Below are 15131 nucleotides of genomic sequence, written 5' to 3' on the forward strand. Positions count from 1 at the left end.
CAATAGGAGAAGAGTGGTGCGTAACTCATTTTACAACTCTGATTTAAAAGTGAAAAAAGAACATAGCAAAAATAATGACTACAGTAATCTCTTATTAGTTATTCAGTATAAAAAAATGTAAATTATAATAGCAATAACCTAAAATGAGAAGGGGGTGGAGAAGGAAGGGTAAAATATATGAATTCTATTAAGGTTATCAGTTTTTAAAAGAGGATGCTATAAATTTAAGATATTTTATGTAAGTCCTGGCAGCCACAGAGGAAAATCCTATAATAATTACACAGAAGAACTTGATGAAGAGAAAGCATACTGACCAAAAGAGATCAAAACACACACAAAAATGTCAGTGAATAAGAAATAAGAAACATTGACTCTACAAAACAACAGAAAACAATTAACAAAATATCAACAGTAAGTCCTTACTTAACAATAGTTTTTTTAAAATGTAAGACATATAGAATGGAGGAATGAATTAAAAAAACAAGATCTAACAAAAAGTACCTAGAAGAGACTCACTTTAGCCCTAATGATATGCATAGACTGAGAGTGAAGGGATGGAAAAAGATATTTCAAGCAAATGGAGACCAAAAATAAATAAATACATAAATACATAAATAAATAAATAAATAGCAGGCATACCTTCCTTATATCAGACAAAATAGACTTTAAACTAAAAATGGTAAAAAGAGACAAGGTCGTTATGTAATGATAATTGGGTTAATACATCAAGAAGATATAACAATGATAAATGTTGATGTGCCCAGTATTGGAATACATAAGTGTGTAAAGCACACACTAACAAAGCTAAAAGGAGAAATAAACAGTACTAGTCAGGAACATTAATACCCACTGTCAACAATGTATAAATCATCCAGACAGAGAATCAATAAGGAAACAGCAGATTTGAACAGCACTATAGACCAAATAGACTTAACAGGCACACACAGAGCATTCTACCCAACAACAGCAGAACACACATTGCTTTCAAATAAGCATGGAAAATTTCATAGGTTAGAACATATGTTAGGCCACAAAACAAGTCTTAGAGAATTCAAGAAGATTGAAAGTATCTTCTCTGACCACAATGGCATGAAACTTGAAATCAGTAACAAGAAGAAAATTAGAAAATTCACAAACACATGGAAATTAGACAGCGCTCTCCTGAACAACCAGTGGATTGAAGAAGTGAAAGGGGAAATAGAAAATGTTTCTTGAGACAGACAAAATTGGAAAAACAACATACCTTAACCTATGGAATGCAGCAAAAGCAGTTCTAACAGGGAAGTTTATAGCAGTATATGGATATATTAAGAAGCAAAAAAAGATCCTAAATAAACACTATAACTCTACATTTTAAGGAACATGGGAAAGGAGAAGAAACTGAGCCCAGAGTTAGTGGAATAAAGGAAATAAAAAAGATTAGAGCAGAAATAAATGAAATAGACAACAGAAAAATGCTAGAGAAGATTAATGAACAGGGTTGGTTATTTGAAAAGATAAAGAAAACTGACAAACCTCTAACTAGACTAACCAAGGAAAAAAGAGAAAAGCCTCCAATTTAGAAATTACAAATGAAAAAGGAGATGTTACAACAATACCAGAGATGTTGAAAGGATCATGAGGGGCCATTATGAACAGCTATAATCCAAAAAACTGGAAAACCTAGAAGAAATGGAAAAATTATTAGAAACATACAATTTACTAAGACTTAATCAGGAAATAAACCAATTACTAGGAAGGAGATTGAGTTAGTAACCAAAAATCACTCAATATAGAAAACCCCAGGACTAGATGGCTTCTCTGATGAACTTTACCACACATTTGAAGAAGAATCAACACCATTCCTTCTCAGACTCTTCCGAAAAATTAAGAGGAGGGAACCATCCCAAACTCATTTTATGAGGCTAGCACCATCCTGATACCAAAACCAGAAAAGGACAGTACTAGAAAAGAAAACTATAGGTCACTATCCTTGATGAATATTGATGCAAACATTTTCAAGAAATACTAGCAAACTGAAATTAGCAACACATTAAAAGGATGGTATGCTGTGATCAAGTGGGATTTATTTCTGGGATGTAGCATATTTTAATGTGCCAATCAACATGATACATCGCATTAAGAGAATGAAAGAAGAGAATCATATGGTCATCTCAATAGATGCAGAAAAAAGCATTTGACAAAATTCAACATCCATTCATGATAAAAATTTTTAACAAATTAGGTATATAAGAACACAGTAAAGGCATTATATGAAAGGCCCACAGCTACCGTCTTACTCAGTGGTGAAAAGTTGAAAGCTTTTCCTCTACATCAGGAACAAGACATGGGTATCCACTCTCACCACTTCTGTTCAACATAATACTAGAAGTCCTAGCTAGAGCAATCAAGTAAGAGGAAAAAAAAAAAGTATCAGAATTAAAAAGGAAGAAATGAAATTGTCTCTACTTACAGATGACATGTTTTATATATGGAAAATCCTAATGATTCAACCAAAAAAACCACTTTTAGTTCTAATCAATGAATTCAGTAAAGTTGCAGGATACAAAACGAACATTCAAAAATCAGTAGCATTTCTATACACTAACAACACAATTTTTGCAAAAGAAATAATCAGTCCCATTTACAATAACACCGAAAACAATAAAATGGTTAGGAATAAATTTAACTAAGGAGTTGAAAGATCTCTGTACTGAAAGCTATAAGACATTGATTACAAATCAAAGAAGACACAAATAAATAGAAAGGTATTTCATGTTCATGGGTTAGAAGCATTGATATTGTTAAAATGTCTATAAATGTCAAGCCATTTATAGATTATTCAATTCCCATCAGCATTCCAATGGTGTTTTTTACAGAAATAGAAAAAAAAACCTCCTAAAATTTATATGGATCATAAAAGACCCCAAAGAGCCAAAGAAATCATGAGAAAGAAGAGAAACACTAGAGGCATTTCCAGCTATATTATAAAGCTATAGTCATCGAAACAGTATGGTACTGGAATAAAAACAGGTAAATAGACCCATGGAACAGAGTTAAGAGCCCAGCAATTAACCCAAATATAAATGGCCAAGTAGTATTTGACAATGGAGCCAAGAATAATCAATGAAGAAAAGACAGTATCTTCAGTAAGTGGTGCTGGGATAATTGGGTATTCATATATAATAAAATGAAACTGGACCTATATTTTACACCACTCAACAAAAATTATCCCAAAATTGATTAAAGACTTAAATATAAGACCCAAAACCGTGAAAATCCTAGAAGTAAGCTAAAGAATTAAGCTCCTTGACATGGGTCTTGGTAATGATTTTTTAGACATAACACCATAAGCACAAGAAACAAAATAAAAAAAATGGGTAAGTGGGGCGATATCAAACTAAAAAGCTGTGTGAGGGAGAGGTAGAAATGGAGGAGGGAGGTCAAAAGATACAAACTTCCAGTTGTAAGATAAATAAGTACTAAGGATGGAATGTACAGCATGATGTTATAGCTAGCACTGCTGTATGATACATAGGGAAGTTACGAGAGTAAATCCTAAGAGTTCTCATCACAAAGAGGATTTTTTTTTTACTTTTTTCTTCTTTCTTTTCTTATCTATCTGAGAAGATGGGCATTAGCTAAACCTAATATGATTATCATTTCACAATAATGTAAATCAAACCATCAGGCTATATGTTTTAACTTACACAGTGATGTATGTCAATTATTTTTCAATAAAACTGGAAAAAAATAAATGGAAAGGAATTTAAATAGCTTAGTTTTATTTTTATTGAGAATCAGAAAAAAAAAAAGTTAAATAACTTAAGTACGGCCCTCTTAGTAATATATTCTAACCTAACATAAACATAATTTTTGTTAAACAAGACATCATTTACCTGAGGTTCATTTGGCCAAGTAAGGTGGTTATAGAAAACAAGTAAACTCATAATCTTCCAGCTAAAATTTCTCAGTAATGCTTAGTATTTTTTCTTAGTAATTTTATTTTATTTTTTATTTTATTATTTTTTAAAGATTTTATTTATTTATTCGACAGAGATAGAGACAGCCAGCGAGAGAGGGAACACAAGCGGGGAGTGGGAGAGGAAGAAGCAGGCTCATAGAGGAGGAGCCTGATGTGGGCTCAATCCCATAAAGCTGGGATCACGCCCTGAGCCGAAGGCAGACGCTTAACCTCTGTGCCACCCAGGCGCCCCAGTAATTTTAAATTCTTACATTTTTAAATTTGTCTTGCAGACATTTTAGTCCACTTTCTCTCCAGGGAGTTCATGTAAGATGTGCTATGTGCCTGTTTTTTCTTCTTCAGGCTATAATTCTTATTTTCTTTTCAGATATCCCAGTTAATTTGATGTGTGGCAGAAAAATGCCACCAGTTTGGAGTCAAAATCATTAAAATAGATGGCATATACTCTATCTGTTTTCCCAAATGTGTTCTTTTTTTTTTAAGCCTTTCACAGTTTTAGTTTATTTCTCTTCATTTCCCATTCACCTTTTATTCCCTGGTGTTATTTTCATGATGTGATCTTGCAGTCATTCTCTAAGTTAGAATCTGTAAGCTCTGGAGGCAACCGTTCCCTTGTTAGTCTGCTATCATTTGGGTAAGCTGCTACCATATGGATAGCAGTGTTCTTGCTAAATAATTAGAATAACTGTGCTTCCAAATGGCCCCACTTAGTTGCAGTCTCACTTCTATAAAAATAATTTTTTAACTATGTAGCATATTTTGGAGGTATTAGATTTTATAAATAAATATTACACAACGTAGAATAAGATTAATGGAAATGAAAATAGTTCCACAATATGATTCTTTACTCGTACATGTTGAATTCCTTCTAGCTAGTAGTTTTTCCATGTGTAGAGTAGATTTGGCTCCTCAGGAATTTGTTAACTTATAGATTGGATCATTATGTGCCTTTAACAAAGCTCTGTGTCAAGTAACTTTTCAGGCTTCTTGCTAAATATGGCAAAACGAACATAATCATTTATCACTGCTATATTCTAGAACCCCACTTAACTAACAGTAAAGGAATAAAAAAGATATAAACTCTCAAGGACAAATATAATAGGAACAGATATGACAGCTAAATAGAAATGTCAACAAATTTTGGGAGCTGGAAAGCAGATGGATGAGCCGTAATTTACCTAGCAGAGTGGAAAAAGCTGAAAGCTCCCTTTCAGTGGGAAGTTCTGCAAGAAGCAGATCCGTTTACATGGCACAGATGTACGAGACACAAAGCTATGTGTTTATCACATTTTTGCCTCTTCCATAGCACGTGGAAAGACATTTCACTGTCTTCTTTGCAGTTACAGTGGAGCCATTTGACTGATTTGGCCAATGAATTGTAGACAGAAGTAATGTAAGCCGCTTCTAGGCTAAAGCTATAAATCACTTTGGGCCATCCCCCTACTCTGTCTTTCCTTTCTAAAGGTGAACTTGAAAGTCATGTATTCTGGATGGTGAATGTATAAGATGGACACAAACTGGATCTTTTAAGTCTTCAGGTAGAGTGCCTTCTTGGACAGTCTACACTGAACTGTATACAGAAGGAATATGAACAATTATTTTGTTAAATCATTCAGATTTCAGGATTTGTTACCACAGTATAGCCTATTGGATTCTGACTAATACAAGATTCTTGGAAGACTTAACAGTTATAGGCACTAAGTAACTCTGAGGATAAATGTCTTCAATAGGCCTAAAAGTTACCCCTTTACCTGCAGAATGTAGTGTAAGTGTGAAAATCATTCCATGAACATGCAGAGTGAGTGAAAATCCATATATAGTTTGTGAGAGTGCCCTGACAAGTCCCTTCCTCCAGTCAGCTTTCATAGAACGAACAGCCAGGTCTATACAAGGAAGCAAGGGATAGGGGAATTCCCATCTTGGGAAAAAGGTGAGCATTAGTCAGTCTACCATAATGGACAAACAGTGTGGATGGCCAGTTCACAGGATAGGATGTCTGAATAGTCATTTAAGATGTGAGAGGAATATAAAACTCAATGGTAAGCTCAAAAAGCAAGTGTACTTTTCGAATATTTTGGGAAAAAAACCCCACCAAGTCTTATAATACCTTTTGGAACATGTAAGAAAGGAAAAATCTCACAATACCTAGTACATTTGCTATATGACTATTTATGGCCTAACTCAGGGCAAATATACTAAAGAAAATATTTTACACATGTGTAGTACAGAGACATATAAAAAGAGGTTCAATGCATAATGCTGTAGATTTGCAAGAAATTAAAACAACCAAAAGGTGCACTAATGGGAAAATTAATAAATGAATTGCTATGTACTCATATTGGAATATTACTAATAAAAATGCACACTATCTGTATTTATCAACATGGATAGATCTAGAAGTCATAATAGTGAGGTAAATAATTTCCGGAAGTAGTATGTTTAATAAAACAATTAAGTAAAACTTTTAAAAACATGCAAGACAATGAATGCTATAGATATTTATGAACATACACATATTTAGTTAAAGTATAAAAACATTGTAGAGAATAATAAAAATCAATTTCAGGATAGTGGTTGTGTCTGGACGAGAGAGCTAGAGATGGGATTACAAGGGAGACAGGGGACTTCATCTGAATTTGTAATTTTTTATTTATTTTATAAAACCTGACATAAATGTTAACCTTTGCTAGTAAAGTCTAGGAGTATGCATTATATTTCTCTACTTTTCTGAATGTTTGGATATTTAATATTATCTTAAAGTAGTAACTGAAGTGTTGATGAAGGGAAGATACTTTTCTGTTGAGTTTTATTTTCTGGGAGTTTCTGTCCTTGTTTTCTAAATAAAGAGATTTCTTTCCATTTCCAGAGGAAGTAAGAATTACTAGAGTACTTTTTGTTTCAGATTTCCTTTACAGTGAATACTTACAAAGTAATTTACAAATGACAACATGTTCTGTAAATGTCAAGGAGCTATAATTACCATAGCATCTTTTTTTTAAAAAGACACATCCACAGTATATGTCTGTTTTATTAAAAGACACACCACCTTTATGAAAGGACTGATTTCCATTTCTGTGTGTAGACAATAATATTTGTTACGGGCTTTAGTTTATAAGGTTATTCTACTTATACTAAAAATTACTATGATTATGGTGGGTGGGGGTGAGTAAATCACATTTTACTATTCTTTTTTCCTGCAGATAATGAAACTAAGTAGCCAAGAGAGACTAAGGTTGTGCTAATGTTTTGTGATGCAAAATTCAGGACCCAGATATTCCTTATTCACCACTTAGTGCTTGTCCCCCTGTTCCAGTAAAATGGAATCTCACTGATCAGAATAGAGCAGGGCCCTCTGTGGACTTTTACTTTAACCAAGAAGGTACGCTTGTGAAAATAACATTAAAAATAGGAGAATATGTGATCAGTGGAACATATGCTCTTCCTAATTCCAAAAATTAGGAGCCCTTTTCAAAAATGTAAAAGTCCCTGCAAATCCTGGCAAGTCTTGTTATCCAGTCTACTGAGCCTGTAGGAAAGTCACTTTGGGGGACATGAGCCACAGAGAGTGAAAGCTGGTAAATGGGAAGAAGCAAACCACCACTTCAGCTGTAGACAGAGAACTGCATAGTGTGGGACCTTCTTTATAAAAGAAAGAGGAAAGGCTGTCTTGGAAATTGAGACTTTTTTCCCCCCTAAAAACACACAACTAAAAAATCTCCATTAAATTCCGTATTACAGTACGAGGGCTGCCTTAACACAGTATCCCTGACTGGGTGGCTGAAACAACAGAAATTAATTTTCTCACTGTTCTGGAGTCTGGAAAATCCGAGATCAGGTGTCGGTAAGGTTGGTTTCTTCTGAGGCCTCTCTGCTTGGCTTGTAGACTGTTGTCTTCTCTCTCTGTCTTCAGTCTTCCCTCTATGTGTGCCTGTGTCCTAAGCTCTTCTTAGAAGGAGGCCATTCATACTGGATTAGGGCCCACCCTTGTGAGCTCATTTTAACTTAATTACTTCTCTAAAGACTCTTCAAATATGCATAGATTCTGATGTACTGACAGTTAGTGTTTCAGTATATGAATTTGGAAGACAATAACAATTCCTGAAGAGTGAAAACCTAGAAACTTTTTGATCAACATGTTTCCGTTGTGTTTTACACCAAAAGAGATGGTCCTCTCGCCCTACCTCCACCATGCACAGAGATAGTACACTCTGATGTAGGTGGGGCATTTTCAAGAGAGGCTCTTCCTACACTGTCTTAACCTGAAGCTCACAAAATGTTACATTGGAGTGAGTAATGGTAATGAGGTATACATTGCCTTTTTCACTCTGAAGGGAATAATATGATCTGAATAGATTTTATACACACACACACACACACACATACATATATACAACCAAAGGTTCATCTTGTGTCACTGTGACTTCTGAAAGCCACACGAACTCTCCGTGGCTTCATGAAGGATATCAGTATGGAAATCTCACTATAATTTGCATGAATTTGAGTATGTTTTATTCTCCTCTGCACATCACCTTCTATAATCCATTTCTCTCTTGGTGGCTCCCTTATCAACATATTTTTGTATATCAGAAACATAGAATCATTTTAATACTTCTCTCTTTTTAAACACATGCACAGGAACCATTACCAAATTCTGACTATAGCTCAGTACTCCACCAGTTTTCACAGGCTCACTTTTGGAAGTCAATATTTGAACATATATTGACTTATATTCCTGTCAGAATCATCCTTTTCTTCCCCAAGGTCATGGATGCTTTTGATAGAATAAGGAAATGCTAACAACAAAAAAGTGGTAAAAAAAAAAAAGACTGCCGATTAATATGCGAAGTATTACTTCCTATAGGAGTCTAACTTATTTTCCTCCACTTAAATTTATTTAATGCTCAATTACATCTGAATTTTTTAGCCCATGATATGAGGCCTTTCCAGACATACTTTTGAAGAACCCACATACCTGATATTTATTTACTTTTCTCTTTGAACTTTATGCTTTATAAATTGACAAATTTTTGACAGATGACAAATCGGCTTTTACTTACCCCCTTTGGTGTGCTTATAAATGTTTAACCCCCATTCTTGGGGGTTGGGCATCCGGTAGGGTGGGGGTGGGGGCTTGATTTGTAGCATTTGTTGATTTCTGTTGTGTAAATACTCCTACCATGGCCAATTTTAAGTTACCTGCATGAAATCATCTGGCTTGCAAAATTCCTGAAAATTTAATAGTTAGTTCTTGTGAAACAGTACATCCAGCACTGGCAAACCACTGGTTTCCATCCTCACAAAGTTTCATATCAAGGCTTCAAATATGCTATTTAATTGGCCTAAAATAAGTCTTCTTTCTATATCCCATTAATCTTTAAAAAAAATGCAGCTCTAACGTCCTCACTCTTAGAACCTCCCTTCCTGCCCCCCCAGCTCCCAGGCCTTCCTAGGTGGTCCATCACTGCCTCATCAACTTTTCTCCTCATCATTATAACCACTTTTATGTTGAATTCATCTCATTATCCTATCTTTTTATTTACCTGTTTCCCAATTAGACTGTTAGTATTTGATAGCACCTGAATTTCGCAAGGAAGGAAATTGATGCTCAGAGCCCAGCAGTGTGGGGGAGACATGATAGCACATTGGTTTATTTTTTCACAGCCTAGTATGTAAAAGAATGGATAGATTAATACTCGACAGCTTACCTGTACCTTTGTTTGACCTTAGACAAATGATGTAGCCTTCCTGGGTCTATTTTCTACAGATGGAAATAATGATACATAAACTCATGAGATCGTGGTGAGAAAGTGCCTGTGAGATGCAGTGGAGTGTGTGACACCTTGGGAACCAGTCAACAAATGGCAACTCTAGGTTATATCGGAGGTGAAAGCACAGTAGAAGAGCCTCACTTATTTCTGATAATGCTTCAGACAAAGTTCAGGGTGGACTCCTCTTACATGTGCGTCTTGCTAGAGTGCAATAACTTCACAGTTTCAGATAAAACAGAGCATACAGTCTTATTTTCATTATTTTGTCATGAGGCCTCTAACATTTTTTTAAAATCCTATTTGAAAGCGCATATCAAATTTCAGGTTTGTGTTTTGTTTTGTTTTGTTTTTTTCNCCCCCTGTAACAGGCACATCATAACGTTGGTTGCATCCAGTTAATCTATGCCCTACTGTTTTTTGCTTTTGTCCCTTCAGCCTTTGCGTGCAAGACTCCTTCCCTTTGACTGTCCAGTCCTGCATCATGCCAGAAGACTGTGAAACCACTGAGTGGTCCTCCTGGAGCCCCTGCTCCAAGACGTGTCGTTCAGGAAGTCTCTCACCAGGATTTAGGAGCAGGAGCCGGAATGTGAAGCACGTTGCTATTGGGGGTGGAAAGGAATGCCCTGAACTTCTCGAGAAAGAGGCCTGCATTGTTGAAGAACTCTTGCAGCCATGCCCCAGGTATTGCATATTCTCTGGCAGGAGTATTCAGTGTTCTGTGTAACCTCATTCTATGTGGGATAGGGATGTTAGCAATATAACAGTAGCTGCGACTCATAATTGCTGAGTCTTTACTCAGTATCGAGATCCACACGAAGCAGTACAGCACAGTGGGTTAAGAGCATGGGCTGTGCTGATTCCCTGGGCTCCAATCCTATTTCTGTGACTTTCTAAGTTTGTGAATTTCTGCAAGTAACTTAAGTCTAGTGTCTTAGTTTACTCATCTACTAGCAGTATTTACTTCATCCATCACCTGGCACATAATAAATGCTCAATAACCCTTAGTTATCGTTACCTGACATATCACACCTAAATTTTATGACAACCTAGGAAGCTATTCGTAGCATCTTCATTTTGCAAATGAGGAGGGCGTTGATGCTTAGATTAAATAGTTTTTAAGGTTACATAGATAGTGGGTGGCTACGCCCTGATTCTAATGCAGTTCTGTCTCTAGAGGTTACTGCTACCCTGTGGCATTGTTTCTAATGCAGAGTCCCTAAGGAGCCAGAGGATGTCAGGAAAAGGCTTGACCTAGATTAGTAGCTATATTTTAATATTTTTATATTGGTTATATTTTGCCTGGCTGTACGTATAGCCCTTGGTGTGAAGGCCTCCAGTGTATTTTTCTCTGGATTGTTGGCTCATGGTAGGGCAGGTCTGATAATGACAGAAGTCATTTGGGGCTGTCTAGCTATTCAGAAGTCTTTTGGGAATAAATTTGTGGTAATTTCTGCTGGATAGCTGCCCTGAGCTCTGTCTGTTAAATATGTAGCTATTTAAGGTAGACCTTTCCTTTAGTTTCTTATAGTTTGTAAGATTCAAGAACCACTTCCCCAGTGAAAAGTAAAAGGAGGTAAAAAAATGATAGTTTCTTGCAGAAATTAATCAATTAATCAAACTCAGGAGGCATTATTGATGGGCTTAGCTGTTCCTTACATCTGAAATTATGTTTATATGGGGTGAGGCAGGGCTGGAGGATAACAGGGTAAGTTGTCAGAATCTTAGCCACTCCCTTCTTCCACTTCACCCTTGAAATTAGTGTAGATTCAGCTCCTTACATACTGATTGTTCGTTTACCAGGATGACCCCTAGATTCATATCATTCAGTACCTCAAAAGCAGAAAAGGTAGACGTAGTTTATGATCCTTTACAGATTAACTTTGTCTCACGGAATTCACGGAGTGAGTAAGTGTCTGTTCTTTAAAAAACACTGATATTGAGGGAGAAATGAGATTGGAAATGACATAAAGCTTGAGATCTTTGTTCCTTTTGATNTCCCTAGTTGTGTTGAGTGAGTAAGTGTCTGTTCTTGAAAAAACACTGATATTGAGGGAGAAATGAGATTGGAAATGACATAAAGCTTGAGATCTTTGTTCCTTTTGATTTTGAACAGACTTGGATTCAAATTTCATCACTATCATTTATTAATTGTGTGTTTTTGGGCAAGCTGTACAACTTCTCTAAGGCATTTCCCTCTTCAATAAAATGTGTCTAATTATACTGCCTGTGTTGAGGACTGAATACATACAGACTAGGTATGTAAAATGTCAGTCTCGGTGCTCAGCGCATAGGAGGCACTACAGAGATGGCAACCCTTGTTGCTGTTTGCAGGTCTGTTCATTTCCTCCAGAAAGGGAATCCCTCCTTTCCTTGGAAGGCATACTGTAGTAATTTAATGGCGTAGGAAATTATTTCTTCTGGGTAGTGTGAAATCTTTTTCTCTATGGAGGCATACTTCAGAAGGGTTCTGAATGTTAGGCTTCCAGAAGTAGAATCTGGGTTTAATGATGAACTTGACTTTGATCCCTTTTTTCTTCATTCCTTTCATGAAATGGCTAGTGACCTCTTTCAGATGTTGATTTATAGACATCCCTCCTTTTTTTTTTTCTCCTCTTTGTTAAAAATTCTTACACTCTCTTGGCAATCAGAGCAGCTCTTCTCTGATAATCAGAAGAAAGTTGAATTGCATCTACATTTGTTAAATAATGACTACCTTTTATTGAGTACCTACTGTTGGCCAATAACTATGTCAGAGATTTAACAAAGATTATTTAGAAGAACATTAAGTTTATCATCAAAATGGGACACTTTTGTGGTAAGATTGATGCAAATTGGTATAGCTCAGATTTGAATTGAAGTCTCTTTGGCTTCAAAGTCAATATTCTTTCCATTACTTTCATGATGGTCATAGTGAAGGCACACACCCAGATAAGGGTATGTATACACATAATCGTGTGTTTATGTGTATCATGTTTTCTAACAAAATAATGTAGAATGGTAATAATTCAGGATGTACCCAAGGTGAATTTCTTTATTGATATTCATTTGATTGAACCTTAACATCTGAAAATAGGTCTGACAAATTTCATTGGCAATGAACCTGGCCCTCTAGTTTTGCTGTTTGAAAATGTTACTGAATTTGACATTTTTTAAAAACCGTCTCAAATAGTGAATTTGTAGGAAATAGGAGTCCTTGAAAACTCATTGAATACCAACCAGGGTTTCCTAGGGAGAATGATGTGTTAGCGACTGATTCCAGGAGAATGCATAAATAACAACAGAATTAACATTGGCTGACATTCTTATTTGTCTGAAATCTGAGCTGTGGCCTCTACCATAGGAAAGCATAAAGGCTGTGTACTAACTTTTGTTTCTAGTGTGACATTGGTGATTAAAATTCATTGTGAACAAGGGAAATGGGAACATCTATTAGGAAACAAAAATGCCCATTTCTCCTTTCCCAGAATTCAAGAGCAATTCCTATACTTCAAGCAATCTAATTCACCATATTTCTCCCCAGCAGGAAAATGTACATTTCTGTGACTTTTCATAGTGTTTTTTTAAACTCTCTCAGAATGCAATTTGGCTTTTACCCTTCTACCATCTGTGCTAAAAGAGACATGTTCATCCATTCAATAAATGTACGTTGACCTCTTGGCTGTGTCCCAAGCATTAAGTTTAATGTTTGTGATATCTCAGAGAACAAAATAGTCAAAATCCTCTCCCCCTCATGGGGCTTAAATTTTAGTGAAGTTACACCAAATAAGTATAATAAATAAGCTATATACTGTGTGCATGAGCTGTGAGAAAACAAAAACATTACAGTAGGGTTGCTGGGGTGCTGTGATGTGGGGTCAGCTCAGGTTACAGACCTAAGCAGGGTCATTACAGAAGTCTCATTTAAATAAGCAGGATATGGTGGGGGAACTTGAAGGAAGTGAGGAAATTAGCCTTTCAGATAGCTAGGGGAAGAATATTCCAGGAAAAGGGAAGAATTAGAGAAGTACCCTAGGTCCTACATATTAATATTGCTCAAAAATTTCTTTAGTTACCTAGCTTTGGAGCTGCTCTTCTTAGCATCTTAGCATCTGGACTCCATTGGTCAGCATTTTAGCTCTAAACACTATGAGTGCCAGTCCCTAAGGTGTGTTCCCATGAAAGGAATGGTGACCAAAAGGAGCCCATTCTAGAAGTGCTCCCTGAGTTCCTTGGGGCAACTGACTTACGTAAACTTGAAAGGAGACAGAAGCTAGTCTATGTTATGCTACCATGGGAAATTATAGAACTATATAAAGAAGTTAGCATAGTATAGCCTTACTTCTCTTTTCAACAGTATGTTTTTAACCAAGACATTTATAGACTCCAAGAAACCCCTTTATTCCACATTTCACAGTCTACTTGTAAGTTTATGTCCCCTTCCAACATAACACTAAGCACTCACATTGTATATTATGAGGTGGGCGTAGAAATGAGAGAGACAGGAGGAATCTGCTTGTCACTTGTCACCTTCTCTCTTGGTGTGTTTATCTCCTGTCGTTAGGCATCATGATCTTAGGCATTATGTTATTCTCTACCTCAAAACATTGAAAGGTATGTGTTTTATAAACTACCTTGGTACTTGTGTCTTTTCTTATGTCCTGATTAACATCTGAAGTATTAGGTCCTACCTCTCAACTCAGAGGATGATGAAAAGCAGGCTAAGACTATAAATAATGTGGCCCTGTTTACTAGATAGTATAAGGAAAGCATTTTAAATGCTTAATGCCAGATAACTGAGGCATGACCTGAGCCACACTGTGGTTCCAGCTCCCTTGTGTTTACCTAGACAGCCCATTCTGGCCGAAGACATTGTAACATACGAGAATATTGAAAAATGTCAACATCTTTCTTGAAAGTGACACCTCGGATGACCCACCAGCAACTTCCATTACTTCACCAGGAGACAACAATTTTCATGCAAAAAAATGGCTGTTCTGCCTCTTAAGTGACCATTTAGAATTTGAAATTGAATAAAAGGCAGCACTATTAAAAGGTGACAGTGACCAATGTCGACTAAAACTCCTAAGAAGATCTGGAGGCAGAAGCTGTATGGTTGATACAATTACATATCCTGTGTGATAAAACCGCACAGAAAAGCCCATTTGTAAAACATTGTCTCAGTTCTTGGGTCTGGCACTGAATAACTGGGCTCTCATAATCCATCCCTCCTTATCTCTGGTATGTATGAATTTATCCTTATTATGATCTATCTGTGCAGACTTATACGGAGAGTTGTATCTGGGTCTTCTGCAGACTACTTTGATTTGTTTCTACAACAACTCCCTGTGGCCAGCCTGTTTGTCCCTAACATCTCTTTAAGGCACTAAACCCAATTTTAGATTTTCTCGATAAAATTCTTT

General features: G+C 36.2%; 1 protein-coding gene across 1 annotated transcript in view; it reads left to right on the top strand.

The window, feature by feature from the left end:
* THSD7B (thrombospondin type 1 domain containing 7B) overlaps nt 1–15131 on the top strand; it is an 848738-nt gene that overhangs the window by 295302 nt on the left and 538305 nt on the right. The window contains 1 exon segment of the mRNA XM_034654492.1: nt 10168–10413. Coding sequence (XP_034510383.1) covers nt 10168–10413 — 246 coding nt within the window.

The sequence above is a fragment of the Ailuropoda melanoleuca genome, chromosome 2 (genome assembly GCF_002007445.2).
Source record: "Ailuropoda melanoleuca isolate Jingjing chromosome 2, ASM200744v2, whole genome shotgun sequence".
NCBI classification, from domain to species: Eukaryota; Metazoa; Chordata; class Mammalia; order Carnivora; family Ursidae; genus Ailuropoda; species Ailuropoda melanoleuca.